The sequence below is a fragment of the Amorphotheca resinae genome, assembly GCF_003019875.1.
Source record: "Amorphotheca resinae ATCC 22711 unplaced genomic scaffold M430scaffold_5, whole genome shotgun sequence".
In the NCBI taxonomy this organism is placed as follows: domain Eukaryota; kingdom Fungi; phylum Ascomycota; class Leotiomycetes; order Helotiales; family Amorphothecaceae; genus Amorphotheca; species Amorphotheca resinae.
In genome coordinates, this window is record NW_020194475.1 from 507065 (window position 1) to 527160 (window position 20096).

Sequence of the window (20096 nt, forward strand, 5' to 3'; positions counted from 1 at the left end):
TTGCAAGACGGAGTAAAGACTCAGTGGCTCAAAACTCTCCTCCCACCTAGAAGGGTGTCCGTCCCGGGGAAGGAGCTGGGGCGGGTAGATCACGTGGTAGCCGAGAATGGAATGCGGCCGCCTCGCACATACAAAGTAATTTTTTTCTTTCGCTATCGAGGCCGATAAGAGTGCCAACGACGCCTTGCACAGGCACCACCACAACAAACACAACACGACATGGCTGGCAATAAACCTGGCAGTAGGTTTTACTTCTCCTGGTTACTATCGTCTTTTAAAATGCTAATTGGGTGATTCTAGAGCCCAAGAGCAAGCGTACACCCGTACGCCTGCGCCACAAGATCGAGAAGGCGTCCGCGGCCAAGCAAAGGAAAGCTCGCAAGCTCGCAAAGAAGAACCCAGAATGGCGATCGCGGTTAAAGAAGGACCCGGGTATCCCCAACCTGTTCCCTTACAAGGACAAGATCCTGCAGGAAATTGAGGACGGCAGGAGGAGGAAGGCTGAGGAGGCGGCCAAGAGGAGAGCCGAGGCGAAGGCTACGAAGACGGGCGAGCAGACTGAGAAGACGGTGGAGGCCGAGATGGATGATGTTGAGGAGGAGGAGCATCTGGAGCTGGAGGGTGAGGAGATGGAGGAGGATTTCGACGAGGATGCCAATCCCATGGCGGCTCTGCTTGCAAGTGCCAGGGCTGCGGCAGCAGAATATGAAGACGAGCTTGAGAGTGGAGATGAGATGGACGAGGACGATGTTTCCGAGTCGGATGATGAAGAAGGCGGTGCTGAGTTTCCTGGGTTAGCTCACAAGGACGGCTCCAGAAAAGCCTTCGACAAAATCTTCAAGCAAGTGGTCGAGCAAGCAGACGTCGTGCTCTACGTCCTCGACGCTCGCGACCCCGAAGGCACCCGATCGAAAGAGGTAGAGCGGATGGTCATGGCCGCAGCGAACGGCGGCAAGCGTCTGATCCTCATCCTGAACAAGATCGACCTCATCCCCCCCGCCGTCCTCAAGGCATGGCTCATCCACCTGCGCCGCTACTTCCCCACCATCCCCCTCCGTGCCTCGGGCCCCGCCCCCAACGCCCACACCTTCAACCATAAACAGCTGACGGTGCAGAGCACCTCGGCCACCCTCTTCAAAGCCCTGAAGTCCTTCGCTGCCGCCAAGTCCCTCAAGCGCGCCATCTCCGTCGGCGTCATCGGCTACCCCAACGTCGGCAAATCCTCCGTCATCAACGCCCTCACCTCGCGCCTGGGCGCCGGCGCCGCCTGCCCCGTGGGCGCCGAAGCCGGCGTCACCACGTCGCTGCGTGAAGTCAAGATTGACAGCAAGCTGAAGCTGCTGGACTCCCCCGGTATCGTCTTCCCGCGCGCGGGCGACGGCAGCCGGGCCTCGCGCGCCGAAGAGCAAGCGCGGCTCGTGCTCCTCAACGCCGTGCCCCCCAAGCAGCTCGAGGACCCGGTCCCGGCCGTGACGCTGCTCCTCCGGCGCCTCTCGGCCGCCGACGGCATGCTCGACCGGCTGATGGACGTGTACGGACTCCCACCGCTGCTCCCGGCGCCCAACGGCGACCCCACCACCGACTTCCTGGTGCAGGTGGCGCGCAAGCGCGGCCGGCTCGGCAAGGGCGGCGTCCCGAATATCATCAGTGCCGCGACGACGGTCATCACGGACTGGCGCGACGGGCGCATCCAGGGCTGGATGGACGCCCCGGTGTTAGCGGTAGCGCCGTCGTCGACGACGACGACGGGGGCGGCGCCAGAGGGCCCAGTGGTCGGGGATCAGAAGGAGATTGTTACGGAGTGGGCTAAGGAGTTTAAACTTGAGGGATTGTGGGGTGATGGCGCGGAGGACGTAGAGGAGACGATGGAGGGATAGAAAGGACGGGAGAGGAAAGAGGAGAGATGAGGAAGGCATAGATATATAATCTGGCTGCTGGCTGGCGTTGGGGCGTCCACTGACTGAATGGCTACCTATACATAGGGGGGAAAAGTAAAGAGTAAAAGTATAAGGAAAAGTAAAAATTCAAGTTAAGAGAAGGAGTCGAGTCGTATATAGCACCACCACCCCCAGCTATCAAGATTCATGACCAGATAAGATCGATCATAAGATGTGTAAATCTGACTCGTTTTCTTTTTTCACTTTCTTTGGACTGCAAGATATATGTTCATCCTGTGATTGATTGATTGATTGATAGAATATATATGTTACATTCCTTACATTCGCCCATGCATGCACCCATGCACCCATCATCTATCTAGCTATCTAGAAACCAACAAACAACCTCCTCTCCTATCCCCTATCTCCTCCTACGCCTCCCCCGCACTCACCAACTCAAACCTCACCTTCCTCTTCCCCGTGCCCTCCTCCTTCACATCACTGATGCGCACCAGGACCTTCTGAAACAGCTCGACGCTCAGCTCCCGACTGCCGCGCGTGCGCAGCACGTAGTGCTCAGCGTCGAAGGCGCTCTCGGGCTCCGGGTCTGCCAGGTCGCGCAGCCGGATCAGGCTCTCGATGCCGAAGCGCGGCACGAGGACCACGAAGCCGTTGGAGAAGACCTTCATGACGAAGCCGTGCTCGTCGACCACGCGGCCCTTGAGCGCCTGCCCCACGTAGTACTCGATCGACGCCCGCCCGGCCTGCTGCGCGTTGCGGTGCCGCACGTTGATGTTCTTGCAGACCGCTTCCAGCTTGCCCTTGCTGCGCACGCTGGCGTCCAGCGGCTCGTAGTCGATGGCCGCCGCGAGCTGCCGGTGCGCCACCAGGTCGGCGTATCGCCGGATCGGCGACGTGAAGTGCGTGTAGATCTCCGATGCGAGCCCGTAGTGCCGGAATTCTGGGTAGGCTTGCGTGCCCGAGCAGAAGTACTCGGCCGACATCATGCAGCGCGTCGCGAGGATGCGGATGAGCGTGTTGAAGAAGGGCTCTTTGGGGTCGACGCAGGCGTCGAGGGAATCGGCGAGCTCCTTGGAGGAGGAGACGCGCAGTTCGAGACCTCGCTTGACCTTGAGCTGGTTGGCGAGCTCTTCGAAATTGGTCTTTGGGGGGGCGCCGTGACGACGGAGCATGGCCGTCTGGGGGAAGGCTTCGTATATCTTGGCGGCGACGCTGGTGTTGGCTAACAACATGAACTCTTCGACGAGAGACATGGTATCCAGATGCTTTTTGGTCTTGACATCGATAGGGTCAGACGTCTCTGACTCCGTCTCTATCCTGACCTCAGGTGAGGAGAGACTCAACGCTCCAGCGTCCATACGCTTCTGCTTGAATTTCTTCGACAGCATCATGAGCGTTCGCATCGCCTTAGTCAAGTCATCCTGTTGCGAGGGATCATCAACCCGTATCTGAGCCTGTTCATAACTGAAAGCTTCGCGAGACTTGATGACCGATTTTGTAAACTCCGACTTGACGATGTCGGCATCGGGTGTAATCTCCCATATTGCTGAAAACGCATACCGCTCAACGTAGGGCTTCAAGGAACAAAGATCCGTCCCAAGGAGCATTGGTAACATGTCAATGCGCTTGTCAACCAGATACACGGTTGTGCCTCTGATACTAGCCTCTGTGTCCATTGCATTGTTGGGTTTGACAAAGTGTGACACGTCCGCGATGTGCACGCCAACTTCATAGTTGCCATTTGGCAGCGGTCTTGCATGCAACGCATCATCAATATCCTGGCAACCAACAGGATCGATACTACATATCTCGAGATGTCTCAGATCCCGTCGGTCCCTCCAGCCGGGATCTTCCTTGCTTGGAGGTACAATCCAGTCGTGGCCCTCTTTGGGTAAGCAATCCAAGACGGCCTTCGGAAATGGACGATACTGCACGTCGTATTCCAGGAGGAGAGCCTCCGTTTCGGCCCCTTTCGTTTCCAGCTCACCGAGGGACCGCACGAAGTGGCCGACGGGATATCTCGAGTCTCTATCCCATGAATCTATGGTCACTAGAACCCGCTTGCCGATGATCTCACCCGCCTGCCGGGTCCGAACACGGATCTTAGGTATTCGTTTGTCCATAGGAATAAGGAAGACGGTCTGCTGCTTCCGACTCTGCTTCACCGATTGACTGACTGATGATTCGTCTATATGGCCAACGTACTGTCGCCAATTCCGCTTCGCAATACCAACCACTCTTGCGGTAGGCTGTGGCCGACCTTCAGTGCTCTTGCTGTGCACTCTCTTGACTTCTTCTTGCAATGCTCTCCTCTCCTTCTCAGTAACCACCGCCTCGCCCTCTTCCGCATCCGCATTCTCATTCTTATTCATGGTCTCATCCTCAATAATCTTGGTCGATGGCTCTTTCCACTGATCCTTTGGGAGGACTTCAACAACCACAACATCACCCTGAACTGCTCTGTTGATATTCTCTCTGCCCAGAATCAGAAGCGACTTATCAAACGTTGGTACGTGGACCGAGCCCTCCAGGTAGTTGTACGGCGAGACGTTGAAGATTCCCTGGTGCAGCGTGCCATTCCTTACCCCCGTCATCATCTTCGACACGGAGTAGTATTCACGGTACAGATTTTCCGCGGCCTTAGCATCGCGGAGCTCCCGCCCCTCCTTCGCCACACTGATCATGTCCAGCAACTGATCCGCGTTCTCCAACCCATTGACATAGTCCTTCAGCGAACAGGCCTCAATGCCGTCCTCCTTAGCCTTCCGCAGATTCTCCTTATCATCACTAAGCATCACCACCGCCGGGATCTTCTTGGACCGTCCACCTGCGGCCTTCACGGCGCGCGCCAGATGCGAGCTGTACCATTTCACCGCTCTCCGCACCGCCCTATCATTCCTATCATTGATCGACTCGCCCACATCCCGAACCACCGAGGTCTCCAAGCGAAAGTCATTAAAGAAAACGTAGAACCGCTTCTCCTCACTCTTCGTCAGCCCCACGAGCCGGTTGTAAAGCGGCAGCGACCGGTTCCGCAGCTCCTCGAGTACCGTCTGCAGGATAATCACATCGTAGAACGCAGACGTCTGCTCGAAGAGATCCAGCGCGTTAAGGAGCGCGTTCGTGTCCGGCACCAGATAGTGTCCTTGGGGATACGCTCTCGTGCCTGCCGGCTGCGCAGAGAGCACGAATGGCACCACTGTATTCATCATCAGTCAGCACTCAATAAATAACAAACTACCCATTGAAATATATCCCAAGGCGCGCAACACAAACTCACAGACTCCCCCAGCATCCCTCGGGGCCTTCGCAAGACAGCTCGTGCAGAGCTGCGACGAACAGGGTATGTCATCACGCAGGTACAGCTCCCGCACGATCTTCTGGACCTTGCCGCTGCGCGTAGACCGCACAAACACCTTGCTGGATATATTCGCGGCCGACGGGTCCGAGGCCAGAGATCTTTTGAGACTCGTCATCTTCGTGGCAGTGGCGGCGTTGGAGAGTGCTTCGTGCTACTTCTGGTCTGCGCGGGGCACGTTTTGTTGTCGCAGGTCATATCTTTTTGGAGAAATTTAGCCGCCGTAAGCGCGCTCTTTTTGCTTCGCATCTCCCGGGCGCTTAAAATTTAGGCCTACGAGGGACCACCCCCTGTTTATTTCACGAGGCCAGCGAGCATGTCACAACACTCACTAAATAAGAAAAGTACATCAATATCCGCGTAAATCATTGCTTTCTATCAAGTAGTAGGGTTCAACCATAATCATTGGGTATTCTACACTCCTAATCCTGCAAGTCTCCTGCTTGGTATTCTCAAAAACGTTCTAACCTGCACACGGAAAATGGAGATCAGAAACCCCCTACATAATCATATCATTCTATAAATTTTATCCTTGCGAGAGCAAATCTCATTAATTTAACCGTAATAAGGCGGTCAGGCGACGGTGAACGTGGCTCATCAACCACCACCATCACCATCACCATCACCACCACCACCCTCCGGGGGGTCCTGGCTCTCCATCACCGAACCCTGCTCGCTTGGCTCTCTGAAAAGATCCTCGAATTCATCGGCGGCTATATGTATATCAGTTACCCCTCTCAGCTAGTAAATTCTCTAGATGCAATGAAAGGACTGCGTGCAGAGAAGAATAAATAAAACAAAAAATAGAAATGCAAGACTGGCATACATACATCTCTCCGTAAAGAAGCAGATCTCAAACTTCCCACCTCTATGGATCTGGTTAGTCGGATCATATTCCTTGCAAAAGACATACGGGTGTATGTCGTTGATCCGGATTCGGTGTGCGCTGCGGCGTATGAGCCAGTTAGGGGAGGCGGAGGAATATGTTACTATTGGCATCCTGTCAGATTTCTCTCCCTGTAGTTGAACTCTTCATGGTTGAATGCAAGTACCGATGGTACGCCAACAGGGACTCGATTGGAGAGGGGGCCAACGAGTGTTTGAGAAGCTGCGTGGAAGGGAGAGGGCATACCAAAAGCAGTCCAGACAGGACACTTTCGAAGCACACCTGACAAAACGGCGGCGTGTAATCGGAGACCATGACACTTCTTGTCCTGGAAGACTGACAAAGTATGCTCGAAGCCATCGTCGATGATTTTCCTGTCCAAACCGCAAATCAGCAAGAGGATCGACCGGGCAGGAGAGCAACAAAGGATGGAGCTACCCTTGAAATAATTCCTCCTCCCCCGAAAGTCGGTAGTCGTCTGGATTAATCGCCACGGTAAGTGGACAGCGAGCCTTCAAGGCAACAAAAGTGGCATGGAAGAGCACCATTTCTGCAGCAGAGTTAGTCAGGAACCAACATTGGATAGATACAGAGACTAACTTTCCCAAGTCTTGAAGAACAGAGCCAGCCAGAGCGTAGAATGGGCTCTGTTATTATTCCATCGACGGAACTGCAGAGAAGAGCCTTTTCGTCTGATACATAATTCGTGCACGCCATAACAAGAATACATCGGGTTGAATTGCGGGTCCATCCAGCGACATAGCAGCCTCGTCATATCAGCGCCTTCGGCATTGAGATAAAGCGTTACAGACAAGCGGTTCTTGTCGAACGGCCTGGTATTATAAGTACAATATTAGGTTGGAGGAGGGTTAGCACATACAATTTGAACAGAACTGATGAACCTCTCGGTATTCCCAGACTCTCTTCTACCATTGGAGGCCCGAAGCATCGGGATCTGGTGGATGTCAGTGCGCAAGTCGACCATGCCATGTCCCTCATAGCACAGCTAAGGTGTACTAGCAAACAGATGTGAGCTGTGTTAAAAATCATGACTTACACTCGCCGGTGTCTTAGGCCAGTCGTTGAAGGCTGCTCGTCAAAGATCTTCTCTGCCCAATGGCGTTGCTGCCATCTGTTAGACCCGCGCAGCTTCTCAGGGGAGAGGGGTGCGAGCTACTTCAATATCTTGCCGAGTGGGTGTTGGAGGCGCAACATGGGGCTGGAGTGGACGCGGAGGTTCTAGCAGGAAGTAAGGAATGAGTGATTGATCCACGCTATAAGTAAATCTTCCCCTTTTCACGAGATGTTTCTCGCCAGAAGAGCGTACCTGGAATCATTCTGAGACGCCGTAACCTCAATATCCTCGTGCGTAACGACTCTAGGACGGCTGGGTCATACAGAAACGATCTGCTGATATGTGTCAATCTCGTACAAGCAGCAGATGTATCTTTCACGCACCTAGTTAATAACCGAATACATTGCACCAGAAAGTCGAAGTAGCTGCGAGATATCTGTGAGCACCTCTCGGTTGAATCTGCGGGCTTTCTATTCTTTACATGACAAAGCGGGAGGCCAGTGGCATCCCTCCTTGGTCGCTCAATCGTTCGTTCATTAAAACCCATTTCCTCGAGGGGGGCAGTTCATCATGGCTGATATAGATCATCATGTCCCTCAAGGTCCTGCTCAGGCACGGTAAAACGATATGAAGGTAGTATAGGACCAGAAGTACTCGGGGTCGGTAGAATGGAAAAAGATCGTGGGCATCGCGCAGGATCCTGCTTGTCGATTCGACCCCGGCGAGGAGAGCCGTGACCTCATCGTCGTACTCCCCGTTCAAATCTCTGCGGAGGCGGATGAGGTATGTTGCGACACGGTCACATCGTTCGGCTTCCCACCAACACCCAGACTCCTCCATACGTATATAGACATCAAGCCAGAGGATCTTTGGTCGAACTGTCAATAAATGAAATGATGAGAAACATTTGAGCGAATCTGGGGAGGAGCACAGGTCATAACGATGCTCTCCCCGTCGGATATTAAACCCGAGGTAGAGAGACGCAACACAAGTCAAGGACCCCACCCCGGGCAGACATCAGCGGCTCTGCGGTTGAGCTATCAATCACGAAGGATGGCCCGGGGGGGCCACTCTGACGTGTCCAGCTGGATTTCTTCTGAGCGTCCTGCAGAGCCAGTTTAGACCCGCAATGGCATGCATGAACCGGCCAGACGAACCATTCGCGCAGAAGCTGGAGTTTCTGTGGAGATTGGTGATGCCACGATCCAAAACATTCCACGGCGTGCATCCAAGAAAGTAACAACGGGCGAATCGTGCAAGACTATGGGCGCGGCTGGTGACGAAGAGAGAGTGTGCAGAGGTGGAAATGATAGGTTTGCAAGACGAGGGCCATGCAGCCCCCGGCACGTGCACTTGGATATCCAAAGTGGCCCCTCATGATGCTTATCCATGGGTTTTCGACCGGCTTAAGGGATTATGAGTACTACTAGTAGATAAGGAGGAGAAAAGACAGGGCAACAGCTGAGCTCGGTTTGGAGCAACTTGGACGAACTATCGCCAGTTTTGAGTATTGCATATAGGCACAGAGGCGCGGCTGCACAGGAGACTATCCTTTCCCTGTTGAACCCTCTAAGCAACTTCTACAGACCATCCCCGTTGCACCTAGCTGCTTCGGGGCGCCGCTTTGGGCTTCTGGCATTCATCTGCGGGCTGCGAGAGAACAGTACAATTTTTCTCGATGGAAGTGCATGGGGTGTTGTTATTGATATTGATATAGATGAGGAAGCCTTGGACCAGTTCCAATCAGGCAGCCAGGCAAATATGTGGGCGGTCACAGGATCCAGACCAAAGTCTCTGAAACAGATTCCCCCGAATCATATCAAGCGTTGCCCCTGTTATAAGGTAATCATGGACATCAACATAGCAAAAAGACCTCGTCTCAGTGGGCGACAGTAGTCTCGTCAAGATGCGAATGGTTGCATGTAATGAGAGCTAGAATACAGAAGATTTCCATTGTTACACGCATTGTTGGTTCTGCTTGACAGATCGACGTCACCGCCAGCAGACCGGATCATGAAATGCATGGGCAATGATAACCCTAGGCAAGAGATCACCTCCCGTGATCGAGAGCCTTCCATAAAGTCATCGCACTGTTCCCCTCATGGAAAACCTGAAAAAGCCTAGTTCTTTGTCCCATATCCCCTACGCGAAGCAACACCCCAGCCCAATGAAAATATGAAAACACACAAGAAGCCTGTGATAGCACCGCTCATGGAGGTCCAGAAGTCAGAAGTCAAGGTGGCTGCCGGGAAGTGAGTGGTGCCGAGGACGTGATATTGGAGAGTCAGGAAGGCAAGGGGTCTTAAGAAGACTCTTCCTCCTCGGCCTCGGCCTGTGCGACGCGTATCAGTATACCTCGAGCAGAAGCATTGCGCGGGGCCACACGCTCTGCAGCACTTACATTGTAGCTAGCCTTCTCATCCTCGTAACGCTTCTTGTCCTGAGCAGCCTTGGCCTCATAAGGAGCACGCTGCTTGTCGTTCAGGGCCTTCCATCTCTCACCAAGAACCTTGCCGACCTGGCCTGTAAGGGAGCGCGTCAGCATGGGGCACGCCGAGATCAACGAGGAGATGGGATCTTACCGAAGCTGATGCCGGGGTTCTCGTCACGAACGTTCTCGCGCTGCTCGTTGGCAAAGAACATGTAGGCAGAGAGACCACGCTTGGGCGCGTTAGGGTCTGGAGACGATGTCAGCAGAGTCGCGACAGGAGGAGCATAAGCGCCAGGGGGACGGACCCTTCTTCTTCTTCTCGGCGCGAGCCTTGGTAGCACGCTTTTGGACCTTTTCCTTAGGCATGGTGATGGTAGGGGAAGGAGAGAGTCTAGAGAGAGCGAGTTAATTGATTGTCAACGAGTGGCGCGAACAGAGATCGCGATAGAGTAGCGACAGAGCAGCGATGACTGATGACGACAGGAGAGGTGGTGGTTGTGGACGACGGCGTGTGGGAATTCACAGGTAGGACGCGGGGACTGTCGCGCGAGTAGATGTTGATGCAAGGGAGTTTGGTGAGGGCGCGCCGGTCGCAAAGCTGATTCCTCGGTCGCGATGGTGAAAATGAAACAAAGAAGTTGAGAAAAAAGTTGAATCGACTAACCTGAGGGTGATTCTTGGAGATTAGAAAGGGAATCGAGGGCGATGGTTGACCTAGAGGGGGCAGAGACTCGGTCAGCGTGGGTTGTCGGGGCTGGGGGCCAGATCAACAAGAGATCGCGACTGTGATGACGCGACGGCGGCGACGAGCAGATGGGACAGAAAGCGCTGGAAGAGAGGTGAAGAGGGATAATTGGTTGTGTTTAGGAGGGGATAAACGACCCAATGAACGCGCGACGAAGAGCAGCTGTGCCTGGGCGCAGGCGAGGGGCGGGATTTGCCGACTTACTATGAATCTGTGGTGGGAGAGAGAGATATGAGGGAGAGAGGTGAGTGAGGGAGATTTGGGGTGAGAGAGGGAGAAGAGAGGAGTGTGAGTGAGTGAGTGAGAGGGAGAGGGCGAGAGGGCGAGCGAGGCGGGCTCAGGTAATAGTACTACTACTGCCACTTGGGGGGGGGAGGGAAGGGGAGCCGCTCTTTGGCGAGTGATCCGACGGGCTTAGCGTCGCAGTGCGCAAAAAGGGAGTGAAAGGGCGAAGAAGGGCCTCACCCTGGTGCGCCGTGCTTGGGCTTGCTTGGGCTTGGTGGGTGGCTCGGTGTGTGTATGGCCACTTTTACCTATGGTTACTATGGTAGTAGTAGTATGGTGTGTGTGTATATGCGTGTGCGCCTCTCTCGTCTCTCGTCTGTCTGTCTGTCTTGTGTCTGACTGACTGATTGATTGATTGTCTGACTGTCCCGTCCGTCTGTCTGGCTGACTGACTGACTGAGGTTGCCCCCTTTGCCCCCTTCCCCCTTCCCCCCTTCCCCCCTTTCATCATCACCATCATCATAATACTATCCATTCATCACTCTCCCTCCACCTATTGGCCTCCTGCTGCTTGCCCCCCCTCTCTTTCTCTCCCCCCCTCTCCTCTGCTGCCGTTGGCCTTCTTGCACCGCTGACAGAGATCTGTGGGTTCACCCTTCAACCATTCCTCCTCCCATTCATTCCTCTCCACAGTAATCCGTCAATCTATCTGGGCGGCTGGACTGTAAATCTGTCCTAGTCCGCAGTCATCTGTAACCTCCAGTCTCTCTCCCGCCCATCCTTACCATCCTTACCATCTTTCCCCTCTGCCCATCTGCTCATCTCCCCCCCCCCGTTGCCGTGCCACTCGCCTTCCCGCCCTCTGATGTGCGCAGTGCACACGACGCACGACTCAGAGTTTCATCACCGCCCAGCCACGCCTTGTCTCTATGCCTAATTGCGAAGGATTCCATGGCAGGCTTCTCCTTTTTTCCCTTCTTCCTCTTCCTCCTCCTGCAAATCCCCTTGCGCCATCCCTATCGCCCCTCGCCATTATGACACACGACAGTACGCGCTACCCGTACACACTACGACAGTCCACACTACATACCACCACTACTACCACTACTACCACTACTACCACTACCCACCACGTATTTTTTCCCTACCTACGGCGCAATAATACCAACGGAATCTCCCCCCGGCTTCGAGCCTTCTGTCCGGACTCCTGTACAGCAGCCCGCCTCCCACCCCCGGATCGCTGCGCTGCGTGATTAATACCAATAAAACATCGATGGAAGCATGTCGGGGTGGGTGGCCGCCCGCGCGTGCGCGCGGGCACCGCTTTCATTACCTACCTTACCTATTTCCTTCCGCCTACCAGTCTGAGCCAAAACATCGGCAACTGTCCCCTCTCCCTCTGCCGTTTGTGTTTACGTCACGCGCATCGTATATCGCATCGGATCGTATCGCTGGCCACCCATGCAAATCCCACCCCCCAAACACCCGCGCGCCCCCAGCTCGCAATCCCCATCCTTCTCGCGCGCGCGCACATCGTAGCAGAGCTGAGGCCCGCCCGCCCCTTTGCGACCCAATCGAAAACCCATATCACGTGATATGCAGCTAGCAGCGATCAGGCTAGGGGCCGCATACCCTGGCCGGCTCTGTGTTGTTTCAAATGAGCCGCAAGGCGCTTGTCAAGACCCGCGGGAGAGGTATCCTGGATATACACCTACGGGCTACGGTCCTCTGTAGATCTAGCAAACCATGGGCGTATGCGGGCTCAGCTTGCCATGCGTGCCATGATGAGCTATCTCCCCTTATCTTGGTGCTTGTACAGCCTTCTTCTCATCGTGACCTCATGTTACTGGTGCAAGTTTCTGCCGCGCAGGTAATGCCACCGGAGTCAACAGAGGCATCAGACACTTTTTTTCTGAGATTGATGAGAGATTACTACAGGGTATTCCCGATTCCCAGCCCATATCATGGAACCTATTTGATTTACTAATCTATCCATCCTCGTCATCCTCATCCATCACAAGCTCCAACAGCTTCGGATCCTGAGCCCAGTCGACACCGCTTCCCGCAACCGTTGCACTGGCTGTACCTTTCATGATCCTCCACATCTGCCGACTGACTTTCATAGAGGCCTCCAGCTCATCCAACTGCTGCCGGAGCTTGGGATCCTCAATACCGTCCTTCTTCTGCGTATTTGCTTTCCCCGCCAACGCGAGCATTTCCGTAGCTAACTCGGTGTTCTTCCGAGCTGTGACACTGTGCTCGCTCTCAACTTTCCTCAACTCATTCTGTGCTGCTAGAACTTTCGAAGACAACTGAGTCAGGGACACGGAGAGCGCATCTCGTTGCTCAATGAGGGGTAGCAGGTCTCTGAAGGAATCGGTCAACACCCCAAGGAGCCACCCAGGGGAGATCGGCTTACTGTTCTAGAATCGTGGCATTGCTACCGGCATGGACTGCCTTCAGAATAGGATTCGCAATGAGAACACTCTCAATGACATTGTTTCGTACTTGATATTTCGCTTTGGCCTTCAAGAGTTCTTGCTCGGCAGCCTTGATATCCTCTTCAGTGGCTTCTACAGGTTCATCTAGGGAGGTGTTAGAACACGTGATAGCGCAGACTTGAATGTAAGGTAATATGACAGATGCATATATATACCTTGTGATAACACGCCTCGGGCTTTCAGCAGCGCGATTTCCAGCTGGAGCTCCTCTACCCGGTCGTAGACTTCCAGCACCCGCCTCTCCTGCTCGGTCATGAGTGGCGCAGTATCGATCTCCATGCTCGTGGTCTCAACCCCCTCCATTTCTTCAGCGGCCGTGCCTTGCATAATGATTCCCCGTCCCGCCAGCGGCGCGTGCTGCGAGAAGTTGTGTCCAGAACGCGTCTCTTCTCGTCACGCGCCCGCATCCGCATGGGGAGAGGAATGATTCAAATGATTAGCGAGGAGGCGGCTGGCTGTGGCTTTCTCACCGCTGTGGCGCAACCTAGGCCCAACGAGGCCGAGCTCTCTGCTTTCTGCCTTGAAGCCTTGCCTTCCTGCCTTGTGATCTTGCCCAAGTGATGCATCTGCACCCTTCTCCAACCCGACAGCAGCGACCCTGAGAAGATTTCCGCAGCTCGCTGCAGCTGTAGAGCGACGAGGACGAGAGGCGGGGATGGATCTCCATGTTCTGATCGCGCACACGGGCCAGCGCCTGCAGACGGACCCGCGGTCCTTTGCTTCGTGAGTCGGCCTTCCCTCCCTCTCTATGCGGTGAGGCTGCTTCGACTTGGGCTCTGACACTTCTCTAGCTTCGATGCCTTCAAGGCGTGGGTGGCCAAGCAAACTACCATCTCGGTGCAGGATCATATCTCCTTGACGGCGCAGGGAAAGGCGGCTCGGTTCCAGACCCTACTGACAGAGGTATGTAGCCGACATTGAGCATAGCTCCTGGGGATATGCTGATAGGGAACAGAAAGAGATTTTTGTGTACGATCGGCGGATTATCCAGCCGAGTTCACCAGGGGCTGCCAAAGCTTTGCTCTCAGAGATTCCTTTACCGCCAAAATACAGCGTCGCGAGACCGCCTGATACTATCGCGGACCAGACTGACTTACAAGCATGGAGGGATCTGTTTATGGCACGCAGGTCGTGGGCGCTGAATGTGGTGGACAACTGCGCTGCCATGTCAGATGAAGCCCAGAAGAGATACGGCGAGATCGAAGTCATCACGGGAGCTGTAGATGCCGCTGTCATGAACTTGGAGAAGCACGTCAAGGCCTTGGACCAGAAGAATGCCGATGTCCAGGCCTGGGCGGCGGATATACAGAAGGAGCAGGATCTAAATGGGACGGACTGGGAAGCCTCTCTTGCTCGGCTACAATCACTTCCTGCCACAGCGAGTATGATAAAGTTCATTACTGGGCGCGACGTTGAGAGAGGCTCGCGGAAGCCAACTCTGGAGGATCTGGTTGATGCGGAAGAGGTCAAGAGGGCTGGAAATCTCGTTCGCAATCTTTCAACGCAGTTGAGCAGGAATGGTGCTGAATTGGGTACCAAGGTGGACGAGGTCCTCCGAAGAACTGACGAGTTATTCGACAAAGTCGAGAAAAGTCCAGCCCGGTCAGTCCTGATGCGTGCTACGGAACCGGCGCAATTAATGCAGGATATTGAAGCCATCGCCAAGAAAGTCAGCAATGACTATGAGAACGTATTAAGCTACCCAAACACCGCAAAGAGTGTCTCGCAGGCTTCTAAATCAGCTCTGTTGCATACAAGAAACTTCCTACCAAACCTGTCAAAGAGGAGCCTTGAGATGGATGGAATCCTACGGTCTGCAACAGAGGCACGGAATTCTATAGTAGCTGATTCTCTTGACGTTATGCATGATATTGCTGCCTTGACTTCGTTGCTGAGCGAGGCTAATTCTCGATTTGCCTCGATGGAACTTGACAGTGATGGATTCGATGCTCTCAACTTACTTTCGACTTTGGCCCGTCTACCAGTGACTTACGCTTCGTTTGTAGCCGAGTCCATCAGACGGAGAGAGTGGAACGACAAAGTAAGGTCCGATTCGTCAACGCTCGCAAACGAAATGGCAACTTTCCAGGACGAGGAAGCGAGACGTCGCAGGAAGTGGCAGAAGAGCACTGGCGCAGCTCTCTGGGGCGAGAGAGCCGAGCGGAAAGTCATGTCCCTAGAAGTAAATCTTCACGGGGAAGAAGAAGAATGGCCACAAGTCACGAGGCAGAACCTGGAAGAATTTCTCGAAGCATTACGCGCTAAGGACCCGAAGGCTGGGGTTGTTAATGATGTCTCGAAAATCATTACAGAGCTGAACAATCCTACGAAACAACAAAGCAAGCGAGCGAAGGCATTCAAAGCCGGGAGTATCCACGAAGCTGCTCTGGGACGAAGTACTCTTCTTATCCGAGGAGATGACGATTTGATACGTTCTCTTCAGGAGGAAAAGGCAAGGACTGAAAGCAAACTCAAGACTGCAGAGAGTCGAGTGCGGAGACTGGAAGATTTGCTTCATAGACAGACCCATGTGGCCAGGACTTCTACAGGAAATGTCTTCCAGTTACCCAACACCACCAGCACTGATACGCAAAGCACCGGGAACGCCATGGCCTCCCCACGACTCCATGACGATCTGTCCCATCGGTCTTCCTCCTCATCCCGCCGCTTCTCGGCAAACCAGGGCGCGGACGAGAAGATGTATCAGCAGAAAATCCTCTCTCTAGAGGCCGAACTTATCGCGGAGCGTGAACGTGCATCGGGCCTGGAAAAAGAGATCTCTGCACGCACTATGTCTGCGAATAGTATGAAGTCCCAGGTGGACGAAGCTAATTCGACCAAGAACGATCTCATGCAGAACTTTGAGGCTCAGCAGCGGGAGTTTATTGAAGAGCGGAAGTCTCTTGAAGGGGAGATCAAGCGCCTAAAAGCCAAGTTGGAGGAGCTCGAGGATGAACTGGACCGTTACCTAGGCTCTCGTGAGAATGAGAGGACCAGCATTGATGAGCGCGTTCGCGCTCTCCAAGACGAGCTTGACAAGGTACGCCGTGAGACTGCTGCTGAGGCTCAAAGAGCCCAGGGTCAAGTAGACTTCCTCCGCAATGACGCTAAACTGCAACACGAGACGAACGAAGCGCTGGAAAGGAAACTACAAAACGCACGAGACGAAAACAGAGAGCTCAAGGCTTGCGCAGACAAAGCGGAAGCGGCTCTCGAAGAACAGTGGAATGTCTTGCGGGATGTGTACCTACAACTTAGACCTGGCTCCCCGGTCCCTGATGACTTGAGCGCCCTCAGGGATGCCTTGATCAAAACATCCGGAGACGTAGTGGCGAAACTGAAATCTACCGAGAGCGACGCCGCCATTGCTCGCTCTGATCGTGATACAGCTCAAAGTTCACTTGCAGAGCTCAAGTCAGACATGGCAGCACTGAAAGAGAAGTTAGCTAAGGAAGAAACGGAATCCGTTCATCTCCGCGAGGCTTTGGACGGCGAACATGCCAAGTTCTCCGCTTTGGAGGCAGAGTTAGCCGATGAGCGTAACCAACTGTCGGCACTCAGGACTAAAATTGCTGATGGCGAGACTGGGTCAGAGGCTCTTCGTACCCGCCTAGAGGAGGAGGAGCGGAAGGTCACAAGCCTATCAGAGGATCTAGCTGCAAGGCTATCCCGGATTGGAGGTCTTGAGGAAGAGGTAAGATCATCGCAGGACAAGCTCCAGTCTTTAAAGACGAAGCATGAGAAGCTTGCCAGCCGATTTGATGCACGGACTGGGCGTGCGAAGGATCTTACACAGCGTGTCTACACCCAGAATGATCGTTTATGCAGGTTGCTTGAGAGACTTAGCTACTCTGTGACACGGGAGGGCAACTCGATGGTTATCCAAAGGGTACCAAAAGCCGACCGTACCAATACCAACGACTCCTCCGATCCTGGATCATCGATGCGGCGAAGCACCTCGGGCGCCGTCACTCGAAAGTCTATCATGATTGATAGCGGGGATCTTGAGCTGCTGCAGTGGATGAACAATGACGACCCTGAAACCGAATCTGAGAAGTACAATGCTTACCTCAATGCGATCGGTAGCTTCGATGTTGAAGCTTTCTGTGAAACCATCACCAAACGGATTAAAGATATCGAGTACACAGCCAAGAAATACTCGAAGGATGCTCGTGCATATCGAGAAAAGTCCCATATGGCACAGAAAGAAGCCCACGAGAAAATCGCTTTCAAGAACTTCAAGGAAGGCGACCTGGCGCTTTTCCTGCCAACACGGAATCAGGCCACTGGGGCATGGGCAGCATTTAATGTTGGAGCACCTCATTATTTCCTCCGGGAACAAGACTCGCACAAGCTCCATACCCGCGATTGGCTCCTTGCTCGCATTCACAAGATTGAAGATCGTGTTGTGGATCTCTCCAAATCGATGTCAGGTGCTCAAGTTAATGCTTCTGATGGAAGGTCGCTCGCTAGTAATGGCGGAGACTCCTACGAAGATGACAATCCCTTTGATCTCTCCGACGGCCTGAGGTGGTATCTCATCGATGCAGCAGAGGAGAAGCCGGGCGCGCCGTCTACACCTGGTTTAGGGAAGAGCACTGTTGCGAGCGCCCATATCGATGTAACGGGTAGCATACAACGACGCACCAAGAAATCATCGGCAGGTGATCTTAACGATATCAATAAGACCCTCAGCAAGAGCCTGGACAGCCGGCGCAGTAGCAGCACCTCGAAGAAAGCTGTCCCTCATCCAAGCGCCCTCATCAAGACTGGATCAACGACTTCACTTAGACCTACTCCTGCCAACCCACCCGCGGCCGAGGGATCTAGCGCACAGGTGATTGGGACGGGGAGCAAGCAAGATACGGCTGGGAGCGAAGACAAACAAGTGAACCCCGAGGTGCGAGATATTGATGATCTTATGGGCCCCTGAACGAGCACTGATCAGGCCGTACAGATCATCGCGCAGTCAACCTCGGCATCTGGGGAAACGAGTCCCGCTAAGAGATCCATGATCTGGGACTCACTGTGGTCGTTAGACCTCAATCTAGAGAGCGGCAAGGGCAAGAAACATGTTTAGGAGTCCGGAGCGGGAGAGCATATATCAATCAGATCAGTATAGGGAGTTTCTAGGTTCATTTCATCTTTCAAGGAGACGATGGGGTTCGGGACGGGTTTAGATTGAGATACGAGTTGCATGGGCATGATATGATAGCATATGATAGCATTTCCTCTATGATACAGGCAGCTGTGGATAAAGATACCATCTCGCTAATCAGAATGTTGTATTTTAAGGATAATAAGATAGATAGGTCGGTAGAAGAAGCTCGATATATTATTTTACATACATAGGTACATATATGTATTTACTGATGAATCAATCAATAAATCACTACCTAACTAATCCGATCCTTAGCTCCGCAGATACTCATGCATAGCATGCATAAAAAAAGAAAAAAAGTGACAGGACAGGCCAGCCAATATGCACGCAACACAGATCACATGCCCAAGCGCGGCAGCGCTCGCTGCAGAAAGTTGGCGGATGTATGAAAGGGAGGGGTGAAGGGTGGGCACCGATTCCAGACCCCCATGTTGCATGATCTACTTCTATGAATTCTGACAGACCATTGGGATGATGATTGATTGATTGATGAGCGGCGACGTGGCTCTCTGTCTCTCGAGTGGGAAAGGAGGGGGGGAGGGGAGACTTTGGGTTTTGGGTTTTGGGTATCTGAGAGCTTTCTTCTGTCTGTCTTGCTTGGGTTTCCCACACCCCCCACACCACACACCACCATGTATGTATCTAGGTATCTATGTATCTACCCCTCTTCGCTGGGTTATTTAAACGAGAGCTTTTTCACCCCCTCCTTGGAGAGAAGGGGGCGTTACTTGGGTTCAAGTCGGTTCGTTTGAGTGAGTGAGCCTTATATACCTATATATACGCATACCTCGATCGATATTATCAACGAGGAATAGCATCAAGCATCAAGCATCAAGCATCCAGCATCTATCCATAATCACCAACCGAGCCATCAAAAATGTCCGTCCTCTCCGTCTCCATATCCGACACGCACACCTTCGGCAAGACGCCCACCGACTACATCTATCTCCTGCGGCAACACGGCGTCCAAGGAGACGCGCACTGCAGTCCGCGGCCCTCAACCAGCAACCTCCGCCAAGTGCACCTCGTGGCCTCCGAGCTATTCTCCGACCTAGCCACGCCCTCCTCACGCTACCCATCCTTCCAGCTCTCACCAGGAAGTCTAGGCGAGAACATCACGACGCAAGGCGTAGATCTGGTGCGTTTGGGCGAAGGCACGAGATTGCATTTCGGCGATCATGAAGGACATGCTGTGGTCCGCATTACAGGGTTGAGGGATCCGAGGAAGAGATTGGGGGAGTGGCCGCAGGGACTCCTGGAGAGGTGCAGTTTGAAGGATAAGAAGGGGAAGGTGGTCGGTAAGAAGGTGGGCGTTATGGGCGTTGTTGAGGAGGAGGGCTATGTGAAACCGGGTTATGTCATTTATGTCGAGCCGCCTAAGACGTTTAAGATGTTGGGGAATGTGTAGAGGTGCCGTGCTGGCTTGGGGATAATAGGCTGGGGGGAATCTTCGCTCTTCGTGGATGGGGGCTTTTGTGGAGGTATTCTTTGGGCATGGCTCGATCAGCAGGGCAAATTTTTTTCTTTTCATGATTGTAGTCTCGCCTGAATATACTTTTGAGTTCTTCTGCCACTGCTTTTGCTTTTCATATGGCTAGTAATGTTGTGATGTCGGGTAGCCTCTGTCCCGTGTTATAGCAGCCAACCCATTTCATCCCGTTCATGTTCAGAGCTCCTTTCCCTCCGCCGTATGACACAGCATCCCCTGAGCCAAACTTCCCCCTAGAGTCCCGGCACAAACCATGAGCGATGCTATGGACAGGGTTCGTGGATTCGTGATGCTCCCGCTAAGGGTTGTAATGTTGATGAGATGTTG

The 20096-nt window shown here is 53.6% G+C and overlaps 7 protein-coding genes across 7 annotated transcripts; 3 read left to right on the plus strand and 4 right to left on the minus strand.

Moving 5' to 3' along the window:
- Positions 1 to 219: 219 nt before the first annotated feature.
- M430DRAFT_18294 (hypothetical protein) lies at positions 220 to 1877 on the plus strand (the record flags this gene model as incomplete). Its single annotated transcript, XM_024863838.1, has 2 exons — positions 220 to 241; positions 301 to 1877. The coding sequence occupies 2 exons, from the start codon at positions 220 to 222 to the stop codon at positions 1875 to 1877; spliced, it is 1599 nt and encodes a 532-aa protein (XP_024721388.1).
- A 290-nt stretch (positions 1878 to 2167) lies between these two features.
- Positions 2168 to 5418, minus strand: M430DRAFT_138278 (hypothetical protein). The gene is made up of 2 exons (XM_024862559.1): positions 5179 to 5418; positions 2168 to 5097 (listed from the first exon to the last, which is right to left on the minus strand). The coding sequence occupies exons 1-2, from the start codon at positions 5372 to 5374 to the stop codon at positions 2309 to 2311; spliced, it is 2985 nt and encodes a 994-aa protein (XP_024721389.1). The 5' UTR covers positions 5375 to 5418; the 3' UTR covers positions 2168 to 2308.
- Positions 5419 to 5613: 195 nt separating this feature from the next.
- M430DRAFT_34496 (hypothetical protein) lies at positions 5614 to 8090 on the minus strand. The gene is made up of 11 exons (XM_024866568.1): positions 7699 to 8090; positions 7601 to 7642; positions 7470 to 7549; positions 7320 to 7381; positions 7200 to 7267; positions 7023 to 7097; positions 6743 to 6975; positions 6581 to 6692; positions 6389 to 6516; positions 6087 to 6245; positions 5614 to 5969 (listed from the first exon to the last, which is right to left on the minus strand). The coding sequence occupies exons 1-11, from the start codon at positions 8055 to 8057 to the stop codon at positions 5854 to 5856; spliced, it is 1434 nt and encodes a 477-aa protein (XP_024721390.1). The 5' UTR covers positions 8058 to 8090; the 3' UTR covers positions 5614 to 5853.
- Positions 8091 to 9519: 1429 nt separating this feature from the next.
- On the minus strand, positions 9520 to 10014 carry M430DRAFT_18297 (hypothetical protein; the record flags this gene model as incomplete). Its single annotated transcript, XM_024863839.1, has 4 exons — positions 9520 to 9549; positions 9619 to 9740; positions 9800 to 9895; positions 9954 to 10014. 4 exons carry the CDS (start codon positions 10012 to 10014, stop codon positions 9520 to 9522), a joined length of 309 nt encoding a protein of 102 aa, XP_024721391.1.
- A 2461-nt stretch (positions 10015 to 12475) lies between these two features.
- Positions 12476 to 13530, minus strand: M430DRAFT_138285 (hypothetical protein). Its single transcript, XM_024862560.1, has 3 exons — positions 13275 to 13530; positions 13038 to 13188; positions 12476 to 12985 (listed from the first exon to the last, which is right to left on the minus strand). Exons 1-3 carry the CDS (start codon positions 13444 to 13446, stop codon positions 12607 to 12609), a joined length of 702 nt encoding a protein of 233 aa, XP_024721392.1. The 5' UTR covers positions 13447 to 13530; the 3' UTR covers positions 12476 to 12606.
- Positions 13531 to 13774: 244 nt separating this feature from the next.
- On the plus strand, positions 13775 to 18052 carry M430DRAFT_101151 (hypothetical protein; the record flags this gene model as incomplete). The annotated part of the gene is made up of 3 exons (XM_024860684.1): positions 13775 to 13842; positions 13911 to 14022; positions 14075 to 18052. The coding sequence occupies 3 exons, from the start codon at positions 13775 to 13777 to the stop codon at positions 18050 to 18052; spliced, it is 4158 nt and encodes a 1385-aa protein (XP_024721393.1).
- A 983-nt stretch (positions 18053 to 19035) lies between these two features.
- On the plus strand, positions 19036 to 19979 carry M430DRAFT_229763 (hypothetical protein). The gene has a single exon (XM_024864806.1). It carries the CDS (start codon positions 19158 to 19160, stop codon positions 19686 to 19688), a length of 531 nt encoding a protein of 176 aa, XP_024721394.1. The 5' UTR covers positions 19036 to 19157; the 3' UTR covers positions 19689 to 19979.
- The last annotated feature ends 117 nt before the right edge of the window (positions 19980 to 20096 follow it).

What these genes read in the sequence shown, in the direction of transcription:
- M430DRAFT_138278 (XM_024862559.1), bottom strand. Translation starts at nt 5,374, where the DNA reads ATGACGAGTCTCAAAAGATCTCTGGCCTCGGACCCGTCGGCCGCGAAT. An exon ending in GAGGGATGCTGGGGGAGTCT is followed by an intron (nt 5,098 to 5,178) that starts GTGAGTTTGTGT and finishes TGATGAATACAG; the next exon opens with TGGTGCCATTCGTGCTCTCT.
- M430DRAFT_34496 (XM_024866568.1), bottom strand. Translation starts at nt 8,057, where the DNA reads ATGGAGGAGTCTGGGTGTTGGTGGGAAGCCGAACGATGTGACCGTGTC. An exon ending in CCACTCGGCAAGATATTGAA is followed by an intron (nt 7,268 to 7,319) that starts GTAGCTCGCACC and finishes AACAGATGGCAG; the next exon opens with CAACGCCATTGGGCAGAGAA. An exon ending in GAGGAGGAATTATTTCAAGG is followed by an intron (nt 6,517 to 6,580) that starts GTAGCTCCATCC and finishes CGGTTTGGACAG; the next exon opens with GAAAATCATCGACGATGGCT.
- M430DRAFT_138285 (XM_024862560.1), bottom strand. Translation starts at nt 13,446, where the DNA reads ATGCAAGGCACGGCCGCTGAAGAAATGGAGGGGGTTGAGACCACGAGC. An exon ending in CCGAGGCGTGTTATCACAAG is followed by an intron (nt 13,189 to 13,274) that starts GTATATATATGC and finishes AACCTGTAGAAG; the next exon opens with CCACTGAAGAGGATATCAAG. An exon ending in AATGCCACGATTCTAGAACA is followed by an intron (nt 12,986 to 13,037) that starts GTAAGCCGATCT and finishes CGATTCCTTCAG; the next exon opens with AGACCTGCTACCCCTCATTG.
- M430DRAFT_229763 (XM_024864806.1), top strand. Translation starts at nt 19,158, where the DNA reads ATGTCCGTCCTCTCCGTCTCCATATCCGACACGCACACCTTCGGCAAG.